Raw genomic sequence first — 12,144 nt, 5'->3', positions numbered from 1 at the left:
TGTGATTTTGTTGCCATCACATTCAACGTTGTACAGAACAAAGTATTCAATGAGAATATTTCATTCATTAAGATCTAGGATGTGTTATTTGAGTGTTTTCTTTATTTTTTGTATATTGCTTTAGAAATGCTGCTTTGTTTGCCTGGTATGTGACTTTATTCCTCCCATCGGGGAGATAAATTTAGGAAGACACTACAGGCAGTGTGTAGAAGCAAGATGGGAAAACCACTTTAATTTTCAAAGTGCAGAAACCTGTCCCTGCTACCGTATCAATAAATCTGCAAGTATTTATTAGGGGCGTTCACACTTGCGCCCATGTCTGGATGGGGACAGCTTCAAAACCCATTCATTTGAATGGGTTTTTAAAGCAAACTGCCGGTGTCCACAAGAGGCTGCATATGGACACTGGCGGTTTGCTTTAAAAACCCATTCAAATGAATGGGTCCCCTGTCCAGTTTCTCCTGGGATTAGGACAGAGACTCAGCATGCATACACGGGCGCAAGTGTGAATACCCCTTAGATATTCCGACTGTTGGTTTTTGTTTTTTCTCCTCTTGCTATTCAATGAATACCTTTGAAACTAAAAGCATTAATACATTTATAATATTAGTTTCTTCCTTTGTGGTGCAGTGACTGTTGGGCCCCTCACGCACCAAAGTCCACATGCTAATGCTACTTTTTTCATCCTCTGTAACTATGCTCCTGCCCAGACACACTGACAACTTTCAGCTGAGGAATATGTGGAATATGAGAGTTTGAACTGTTCTTTTATCATCTACTGAAAAAGAATGTTCTTTGACACTGTAGAAGAATTAGAATGTGGTAGGGCTGCTGTGCATAGCAGCTAGAGGGACAGAATCACAGAGGAGGAGGTGGGACTACAAGGCAACTTTCTAGTAGGGAGGATGTGCTGCTCTCATTCACATTGTACAGAGTGGCCAGAGAACATCTCAGGTTAGGACAGAGAACTCTCAGAGAGAGGATAAATCATCCTTGTGATTCCTCCCTGTCTGATCATCGCTCTTCTGGTAAAATGCATGTATGGATGGAGCTATCTACAAATTAATTTGGGAACTGTATTCTGGTATGGTGGAAGTCTAACACACTTTAGGTAAGTGATTGACTTTTACATCTCTATACCTCTATATACTTCTATGTATACTCTGTGGATATTAAATGTATATGTCCATATTCATCTGTTTATATTTTTTGTACATCCAAATTGTGTAAACTATTTTGTATACTGTGTTTATTCCATAGTTTTCTATCACCATATGTCTGTACATATATACTGAAAACTTTCATAAACTTCAACAAATAAATTCTGAATATTTCTATGTATCTATGTTTTCTACATAATACTGTTCATATTCTGTGTAAAGAGAATCTATAAGCCAGCACTGTCAGAATAGAAGTTTATAGCATAATACTATGTATGTCAATGTAAATTACAGACTATAGTCTCAGCCTGACCAAGTGTGGTAAGATTGTTAACATTGCCAGGAACAATTCGAAGAATTAATTGACATAATTTATTTGTTTTAGTTGTTTATATGAAATGTTCTCTTTAGCGTATTTTCCGGTACAGTTTGTATGATGATTCATAGGCCCTTTTAGTACTTTATCAGACTGAACAAAAGACAGATTTGTGCAGATCATTCAGTCTGAGCTGCCTCTCTGGATATTTTATACAGCTTTGTTTCTACAGTTCATGGCTGAGCCCTTGTGTTGCTATCTGTGCGGTGAGCTAGTCACATTACTTAGAAGTCTGAAATAAAAGCTCTTGGTGCACATTGTGCTAGGTAACCTTGATGTCTTATAAAAGCTCTTGGTGCACATTGTGCAAGGAAACCCAGAAGACTGTTACATTTACCTCTATTTTACTACAAATCATATATTATATGAATCATACATGAATCGTTCATTAGCCCTCTGTAGTGGATGATATAGGTTATTTGGCTATTTGATTCATTGGGCTTTTATATTTTCATGTAATCCCTAGCACAGCCATCCCAATCCAGCAATCATCCAATGTTTTCCAACATTTGTCTCTGTCTATACATATATGTATATATACACTCTATACTTACTTTCTGATTCAATTAAACTTTGACAATGATCATGGATAGAGTACTGTTTCAATTGCCTTATTCTTTTGGTGGTAGCTACCATTCATTATTCATATTATAGATGGTACATAGCTAGATTTAGGTGTCATTATGGCTACAATGACAAAAATTTGGCTTGCGGTATTGCAGTGAAATGAGTTTTTCATTTTGAGAAAAGGCAAGTGGACATAACTATTCTAAAAAAAATCAACATTTAATTTTCTATTACAATTGATTCATAAAGCTGTAAGGAATGATTTCTAAGATATAACATTTCATGTACATTCCATTATCCATAACCCATAAGAAAGTCTGCATAAGGACTTTCACTTCTTCAATGTATTTCTCAATGTGATCTGTCCTAGTGGTTTAAAATTTGACAGAAACATGAGTCATAAAAGGGGATATTATATCCAGCATCCTATGTATCATCATTTTATAGTATTGTACTTGGTTGACTAAAGCTCCATTTACACTGCCCATTTATTAGGCAAATTATTGGGAACAAGTGTTTAACGGAATACTAATTCACAATAATTGGCTCCACTAATTGTTCTATTGTAGCATAAAAGATGAAGCTTATTGACAGCGCATCACTCTGCATAAACAAGGCAGTGATAGAAAACATGGAACAGTAGTGATCGTTCCTCCTCCATGTACTTTGCATTGTCAAGAGTAAAAGGTCAATGCAAATAAGAGCTGAATGATACATTGGTCTTTGGTGCTTATCCTGTTGAATATTGTGCAGTGTTGCAGCACTTCAAATGAAAACTTCTGCATGCAGGGATTGTTCATCTGGAAGTATGGCAAACACTATAACAGAAGCCCAAGGGACTCCATTATAGACAATGGAATCTCTTTGACTCCATTGGTTTCAGGCATTTAATCCTACGCTTCCATTAGTTCCATTGTTCTCATCCTGTAACAGTTCCAAGGTGAACATAGCCTAACTGAGCCTTTAAGCTATCAAAAACTGGCCAATCATGTATTTTCTTTCTTTCTTCATCCTGTTGTAGAGAATTTTAAGAGACAGTAATACTGGTAATAATACCAGTTTTTTACTGTTCCACTGGAGTATTGTAGGATCCTATGTCGGTCCAAGACTTTTTTTTATTTAGATTGTGAGCCCCATATAGGGCTCACAATGTACATTTTTCCCTATCAATATGTCTTTGGAGTATGGGAGGAAATCCACGCAAACACTGGGAGAACATACAAACTCCTTACAGATGTCCTTGGCAGGATTCAAACCCAGGACTCCAATGCTGCAATGCTAACCACTGAGCCACCATGTTTCCTAGTCCCAGGCATTAGCACAATAATAGTCCAGTAGAAGACACATAATTTGATGGACACTATAAGCTATTTCCTAGTGGCTGTTGGAGGGTAAGTCCCCAGAGTCATTTTATCTGGTGTGCCCTAAGAACCTCAGTCCTGCAAAGGCTAGTTCTATGAATTTCCAAGGAAGAATATCATGGCATGTAGTACGTTATAGGATTACCAAGTTTCATGCAGTTTTTACCAAAGCTTGAGCTATGGCTTCACTGTAGATATAGGCTAAGGCTCCACATTGCAAAGTGCAGCAAAAAACACTGGGGGAAAAAAAGCAGCAGAAACACATCACATGTTTTTCCATAGCATTTTTTTTACAGAAAGTCCATAGAGGAAAGTTCTCTGCCACTATTACACCTATGCAAAAAATTCCACAGTTTCCACATGTATACTGGACATGCTGCGATTTTCAAAAGGCGTTTTTGATAATGCAGCTTTCCCACTATGGATTTATTTCTGCAACGTGTGGATAGGATTAGCCAGAATCTCATCCACTTTGCAGGCAATGTAAAACGCTGCGTTTTTTTGAACTTGGGGCACCAACCTCAGTCCTTTATAATAAATTGAAACAGTGAACCTCATGATAAAAATCTGCAGCTATTGTGCATGACATTGAGTATGATCATTTGTTTGGGTATATTGTACTATACATTGCTGCAATTTTGTGGTACAAAATCTGTGCTGCAAAATTTGCCAGAATTCTATCCGTCATGGCCTTAGACTACAGTAAATTGACACTATTCTAAAAAGCTTATATAGTAAACGTTACTACTTTTAGTTCTGTATACTAGATATTTATCTTGAGAACTATGTCGTTAACCCTTGAGGTACATGATCAATAGTTCTATTACAATCATGTCCAGGTCAATTTACATGATTATCTTCTATAAAATAAAATAAAAAAAAATCTTCTATACTCGTCCATTTAATATATATTGCTAAGTGCAAAGAATCACATATCTATACCAAACTAAAGAGAATTAAATCATGTTGTGGAAAAGCAGCAGTTTTACCACTGCAAAAACATCGTGGAAAAAATGCTGCATTTTACAATACCTGCAAAGTGAATAAGATTTTGGCTAATCCCATCCACACACTGCAGAAAAAAAAGAAAAGCTGCAATTTCATAAACTTCCACATTTTTGAAAAATCACTGTATGTAAAATATACCGGAAGAAACGCTATAGTTTTCCCAATCTTGCAAAAGGGAAGAAAATATGTAGAGAAAAACTCAGCAAAAAAAAAAAAAAAAAAATGTGGAAAAAAACTGACTTTTCGCTGCATTTTTTTTAAATGGAGATGTAGGCAAAATTGAAGTAGTAAAATGAAATATTCGTTCCTTAAAGGGCAGTGAGAATGGAATTTGCTCTAGAGGAAGTAGTTATACAAATTCACCAGGGGAATTCAAGATGAAATAGGATAGGTTCCTTGAGAAACGTCTCAGGGCTATAGGAATCCGTAGGTCATGTTAGGGTTCTCTATCAATAAACATATTATCTCCAGGGCCCATTAAGCCAGCCTTGCCTGTCTGCACAATGAAAGTGAACAGAAAGCACATTTGGTTTATGTTTTAGGAAATCACTCTGTTCTATTTCCTTACAATGTGTCAGTCATCTATATATTTTACAGGACAGATTCTATAATCAATGCAGTGTTTCCTGGACTTGTCCTTAAATCCCAGGTCAGGTTTTAAGAATGTCCATAGTCTCATCAATAAAATGAAGACTATGTATTATAACGGTTGCAATTCAAAGGCCCTTAAAGGGGCTTTATCAGCAAAATCATGCTGATAGAGCCCCACATATGCGTGAATAGCCTTTAAAAGGCTATTCAGGCACCGAAAATGTTATATTAAACTACCCCCCCCCCCCCCCCCGTCTTAAAATAATAACCTAAAAAAGAATGTGCTCTACTTACGCATCGTGCACGCTGGGCGGGCATTCAGGGTGTGTCTTCTTCTTCATCCACGCCTCTTCTTCCTCCGATGTCCTTGGGTCCCGTCCTCCTCCGGCGCTCGCGAACTGACATTGATATTAAAAAAATGGCCTGGGCGCTTGCGCAGTAGCATGCGGCTTCTACTATGGCTACTGTGCAGGCGCCCAGGCCATTTTTTTATATCAGTGTCACTTCGCGAGCGCCGGAGGAGGACGGGACCGGAGGACATCGGAGGAAGAAGAGGCGTGGATGAAGAAGACGGCGCACCCTGAATGCCCGCCCAGCGTGAATGATGCGTAAGTTTATCACATTCTGTTTTAGGGTATTATTTTAAAACTGGGGGTTAGTTTAATATAACTTTTTAAAGGCTATTCACGCATATGTGGGGCTCTATCAGCATGTTTTTGCTGATAGAGCCCCTTTAAAAGATATATCATATAGATATCATAATATCATTGACAACACTTGGAAGACTAAATTTTATATACGTTCCCCTAGCTGCCCTTTTGTTATATGGCACCAATGTATTCTGCAGTAGATAGGTAGGTAGATAGATAGATAGATAGATAGATAGATAGATAGATAGATAGATAGATAATCAATTCTAAAATCTAAAAAAAATCAATTCTAAGCTAGCTGTCTCTTTGATCAATGCACTATACAGTGGTAAAGGGAATGCAAAAGCTGTTTGTTTGTTGCACATACATAGGTTACTGTAGATAACATTTATTCCATGCTGTGTTAAATCATGTGTGTTAATCTAAGAGGCCACAAAGTACTATAATTCCAAGAATAATAAAATCCCCAATATAATGGCAATCGTGAGCAATGTAATCATGTCACTAGGCTGTAAAATCCAGCATGTCACCAATTACCTTTTGTACAGCTGGGTAACTGTAACTAAATCTATTCTTCTGGAGTCTGTTCACATGCAGATAGTGAGCACACACCCTCTCATTTAAGGCCGGGGTCCCACGGGCCGGAAATACGGCGATTTGCCCATGGTGGAAACACCGCAGGAAAAATCATGGCGTTTTACAGTAACTTTGCGGTAAAAACTGTGGCGCAAACATGCTGCAATTTCCAACACCGGAGCAGTTTTGGAAATCGCAGCATGTCAATTATATCTACGGAAACGACAGTGGCTTCCCTGTAGATATAATTGTAACAGATAGTCCATGGAGGAAAACTCTGAACTTTATGTTTAAAGGGCTGCGGGAAGAACCGCGATGCGTTCCTGCTTTTCCCACAGCGCTTTATAGCTGCAAGTTGTCCCGTGGTGCCTTAGCCTAAAAGGTATTGTTCTTTCTCAGTGCTAGCACGTTGTCTCTTGTACTTGCTTTGGAAACATGGATAGCTTTCAATGATGTGCTAATATAAGGAATGATTTAGGACTGGAAATGTTCATATACATATGTCAGATAAAGTTCAAATACCTAGATTGAGGTACAAGTCCAAATGCTGACCGGGGCCACATCATGTTTTGACCATGTTTGCACATGCATACCTCCCAACTTTTGAAGAACTGAAAGAGGGACAAAATGTGCGGCGCGCGTAGCGCGCTGCGGCAAATTGAGCCCCGCCCACTTTTGTGTTGACTTCGCCCACTCGTTAATTTTTCATGTGCCCGCACACAGTATAATCCTCCTACAGTCACCCGTAAATTATATGTCCCCCCTCTATCTCTCCCCCAGTTTCATATACACCCTTCATCTGCCCCCAGTTTCATGTCCCCCTTCCATCTCTGCCCCCATATTCATGTCCCCACATCTCTGCCCCCAGATTCATGTCCCCACATCTCTGCCCCCAGTTTCATGTCCCCCCATCTCTGCCCCCAGATTCATGTCCCCACATCTCTGCGCCCAGTGTCATGCCGTCCTCTCCATCTCTGCCCCCAGTGTCATGCCGTCCTCTCCATCTCTGCCCCCAGTGTCATGCCGTCCACTCCATCTCTGCCCCCAGTGTCATGCCGTCCTCTCCTTCATCTGCCCCCAGATTCACGTTCCACCTCCACATTAAACTTACCTTCTCCTCCGCTCCCTCGCCGCTCGCTGCGCGCCTCTCTCGCTGACACATATGCAGCTGAAGGAAGGAGCTGACACAGGTCAGCTCCTCACTTCGCCGCTGCGCGCCTCTCTCGCTGACACATGGGGCTGAAGGAAGGAGCTGACACAGGTCAGCTCCTCGCTTCGCCGCTGTGTGTCTCTCTCGCTGTGTCACATCACGTCTAAAAGCCAGGAGCCGGCGGCAGCGGCGAAGCGAGGAGCTGACACAGGTCAGCTCCTCGCTTCAGCCGCATATGTGTCAGCGAGAGAGACACGCAGCGGCGAAGCGAGGAGCTGACCTGTGTCAGCTCCTTTCTTCAGCCGCATGTGTCAGCGAGAGAGGCGCGCAGCGGCGAATCGAGGAGCTGACCTGTGTCAGCTCCTTGCTTCAGCCGCATATGTGTTCAACTCAGATCTGCGTCCTCTGGACGCAGATCTGAGTTGAAATCGGGACATACCTCCCTCCAAACGGGACCGCGGGACATGTCACCCAAATCGTGAATGTCCCGCGGAAATCGGGACGGTTGGGAGGTATGCACATGATCTGAATACTTGATCTGTGTTCAGGTCATACTCTAATGGCTATGTAAAGAAAGACAATATTGCCTTTAAATGGTGATACCTGTAAGTTCCACCGAAAAATCACTGGGGCAGTGTTGATATGCTGGGTTTTGGGGATAGACTCCCTTTAAATTATAAAGCATTACTCCTCATGCTAACAGCTGCCTAAGGTAAGTTGCTCGCCTTGGTTCACATCCGTGACACATCATAAATTATATCCAGCATCTGGCTGATAACTACACTTTAGTTTGTTCCCAGAACAGTCATTTACAGCACTAAACAGCCTATAATGAGTCCAATGTACACAATTACCATCACAAGATGAAAAAGAATCCCACAATTTCTATCTTAGTTGCATCTTAGGTTCACAAAACACATTGGAAGTACTCCCGGGTCATAATGATTTAGCTTCTCGGAATGCACACATTGATCTCTTTGGTCCAGGACCAAATTGTCTGGATGGATATGGCCCCTTTCTTTTCCAGAATCACACAGTCTGGAATTTAAAGGTAAACTCCTTAAAGTAGAAGCTGGTAAAGGGGTTTCAGCAGCGGAAGGATGATTTCACAACAAAACTGTGTTGTTGTTTTTTTTTTACTATGCATTTCATATTTAATAATGAAATATACATATTTTTATGTGAATTCCATTATGAACATAACAGAAAAAAAATTGTTGTAGCACCAACTGACACCATTTTGTGCAATTAATATCTGCAATACGTTGTCTTAGGGGGAGTTCACATGGAGTAACGTGTCGCGTGATGTGGCACGTATATGCCGTATGAAATTTTGCAGGCCGTATACGCTCCCATTGATTTCAATGGGGGCGTGGATCGTAAACGTCGCGTTATTTTGCGGCCATGATTTTGTGTCAGGAAACCAGGCAGGAAAAGGTTTGATTATAGCGCCATAGCATGGGCCACCATCATTTTTTTCACTAGTAACTTGAACTTGCTGCCTAGCTCTTGCTTCTGATTGTTTCTGTCATGGGGTCCTGTCAGTAGTCTGGTGCCTGGCTCTTGCCTTGAACGAGGGTCCATTTAGTTCTGTGAATTGGGGATACATGCCCAGACAGTAGCAGACGATGCAAGATATCTGGTGATTGGGGCCCTGTAGTTGGATTAACAAAATGGGGCCCAGGGAGGAGATATATTGGTTGTTTATCATCTGCCCCCTTTTTGGCCATATTTTTCGCGGGTGTGCCTTTTTAGACTGGTTTTACTGTGGTGCTTATTTATGATGTTGGCACACCTCATTGTTAAATATTGTGCGTGTGTTCGTTAATATAGATGTCTTTTATGGCAATGTGCACATTGGCCGATAAGGCGCAAAAAAAGGCTCAAATTCCCCTTTCTAATGCATTCTAACCTGATGGGCTCTTTTACGCTGCCCATGGATTGGAGGGCATTTTTTCCTTTTTTGTGGCCTTTTGAAAAAGGCGTAAGTCATAAATACAGCATAAAAAGGATCTTCTTTTAGGCCTCGTCCCTTTTTATGGCCAAAAAGCAAAATTGGTGAGAGCAGCACTACATTGTATAAAAAAAAAAAAAAAAAGGTGAAAATGCTTCAGAAATGAAGCGAGGTATAGAAAAAGGCACAATTTACAACAAAAAAGGTGCAAGTAGCTTAATAAATGTGCCTAAATAATGTAGATAGTATATTATACAGACGCATAGCATGGTTGAGTTGCTGTGTATCTGTATGAAGTACAGAGCCACCTGGTTTACAGACACAATTCACCATTGGTCCACTTTGCACCTACTGGTAACCCAGCTAGGTTGCAAAAGAAACCTCTCCCTATAGTGCAAATGTCTCTTTGCTTTGAGCATTTCTCCTCTTCCATCTTCCCCGTTCCATAGATGTATTGTACAGATCTGATGTCAGAAGGAGGCAAATAAGTGAAGAAATGGGCACTTTTCTTTAATAAACTATACTACATAGTTTGTTTCTCCTGTACTATGTTACCTACCTTGTGAAATTGAAATGTCCCTCTCAGCTTAAGGCTGAGTTCACATAGGGTATTTTGGTCAGGATTTTGAGGCCGTATCCGGCTGCCATTGAAATCAATGGAAGCCAGTCAGGTTTTTTTTTTCCGGATGCGGTTTGTTCCGGCTCCTGAAAATAAGAAGCAACATGCTCATTCTTCAGGCGGATTCACCTCGCAAATCTGCCTGAAGACACTCCCTCCTCCCGACTAGTCACATTCATTGGGCCTAATCCGGAGCGGAGTGCGTGACTAGATGCCGGTATACTGCACCGGCATCAAGTCGCAGCTACCCGTCTTTTGGTCCGGAAACTGAGGCGGAGGACCAAAAAACCCTATGTGAACCCGGCCTAAAACTTAAAGGAGTATTCCTACAAACATGATATTATAACATTTACTTTTAATAATCTATCATTTAAATATGGTTATGTTCATAGGAAAATCCCTTTAAAGTAACAGAAATCTGCTAATAACCACATACTATATATTACTGCAATGAAAAAATAATATAAAACACATTGTATTGTATTTAGAGTTCATAAATGGCAATTTAGAACAAATGATTGTGGTTTGTAAATGAATTCTACAACTTCCATATTGTATCTTTTATTTTGCAGGCTTTCAGTCTGTATTGCAGGATGCTCAGCTCGCTCCCTACTGCTTATTCCAGAGAGATGTTGCAGAACATGTGGCTCCAGCGCCCTCTTGTGGATTGGGCCTAAATTACAGCATTGAAGACGCCAGTCTCTTACAAGCCAAACAGCCATGGGTGCTAAATACTTAACTTCTACTAATCTGATAGTCCAAGAAAATCAGAAATGTGATATTACTATCAAGTTTCACTACAACTACACAGGGAGATCTCTTAAAAGTAATGGGGATCAGTTGGACAAAACCAGTTTGTTATTTCTGATCATATGTAGCTTCATAGTACTGGAAAACCTTATGGTATTGATTGCTATATGGAAAAATAACAGATTCCACAACAGAATGTACTTTTTCATTGGAAACCTGGCACTTTGTGACTTATTAGCTGGCATTGCCTATATAGTAAACATCCTTATGTCTGGAGCTAACACCTGTAATATCTCATTGACAGCATGGTTCGTCCGTGAAGGCAGCATGTTTATAGCCCTTGGCGCATCGACATTTAGTTTGTTGGCCATCGCTATTGAGAGGCATTTAACAATGATAAAAATGAGACCTTATGATGCCAACAAAAAATACCGAGTATTTCTCCTTATCGGGACCTGCTGGCTAATCTCATTTTCACTCGGTGCGTTACCGATCCTTGGCTGGAACTGTCGTAACAACTTGGATGACTGTTCTACTGTGCTACCATTGTATTCGAAAAAGTATGTTGGCTTTTGCATCAGTATTTTCATAGTGATTTTGATTGCGATAGTCATCCTGTATGCACGGATCTATGTCTTAGTCAAGTCTAGCAGCAGAAGAGTCACAAATCACAGCAATTCAGAGAGATCAATGGCCCTGCTCAGGACTGTTGTCATTGTTGTCAGTGTATTCATCGCCTGCTGGTCTCCACTGTTTATTCTTCTCTTGATCGATGTTGCCTGTAAAGCAGGGGACTGTCTAATCTTATATAAAGCCCAGTGGTTTATTGCTCTAGCTGTGCTCAATTCAGCCTTGAATCCTCTCATCTATACTCTGGCCAGCAAGGAGATGCGCCGGGCTTTCTTCCGTCTTGTGTGTGCTTGTTTGGCCAAGTCCAATGCCTCAAGGTCTATGCCAATTCAACCAACACCAGATCAAAGTAGGAGCAAATCCAGCAGCAGCAGCAATTCCCCAAAACACAAAGGATTTATACAATCTCACTTTCAAAGTAAAGAGGACAAAAGTGAATCTTCATTTCAGAATGGGAATATCATCAAATGATTCTTGCCTATGACCCGAACACTACCCGCTCTGCCTTAAGGAGCTATTGAAAATGGAAACTGTATATTTTCTACAGTTGTCACTGCACTTAAATTATGACAATTCAGTGGATCATACAAGGATATGTATTTCTATATTTAATGCATGGAGTCCAATATTCTCATCAAGGCTTCTAACTCAGGAAATAAAGTGCATGCTCCACACAGTACATTTTATATGTTGGCTTGTAGAATGACTTGTCTCTCATCTTTACCTTTCAGTAAGAATGACTTACATATCTG

The 12,144-nt window shown here is 40.5% G+C and overlaps 1 protein-coding gene across 1 annotated transcript; it reads left to right on the top strand.

Annotated features, from left to right (window-relative positions):
* Window positions 1–938: 938 nt before the first annotated feature.
* S1PR3 (sphingosine-1-phosphate receptor 3) lies at window positions 939–11,881 on the top strand. The gene is made up of 2 exons (XM_075277212.1): window positions 939–1,111; window positions 10,585–11,881. The coding sequence occupies exon 2, from the start codon at window positions 10,733–10,735 to the stop codon at window positions 11,861–11,863; it is 1,131 nt and encodes a 376-aa protein (XP_075133313.1). The 5' UTR covers window positions 939–1,111; window positions 10,585–10,732; the 3' UTR covers window positions 11,864–11,881.
* Window positions 11,882–12,144: the final 263 nt, after the last annotated feature.

Source organism: Leptodactylus fuscus, chromosome 1 (genome assembly GCF_031893055.1).
Source record: "Leptodactylus fuscus isolate aLepFus1 chromosome 1, aLepFus1.hap2, whole genome shotgun sequence".
Taxonomy (NCBI): Eukaryota; Metazoa; Chordata; class Amphibia; order Anura; family Leptodactylidae; genus Leptodactylus; species Leptodactylus fuscus.
This window is presented reverse-complemented; position numbering and strand designations above follow the sequence as displayed.

Excerpts from the sequence above, each read along its gene's own strand:
- S1PR3 (XM_075277212.1), top strand. The coding sequence starts at position 10,733 with ATGGGTGCTAAATACTTAACTTCTACTAATCTGATAGTCCAAGAAAAT.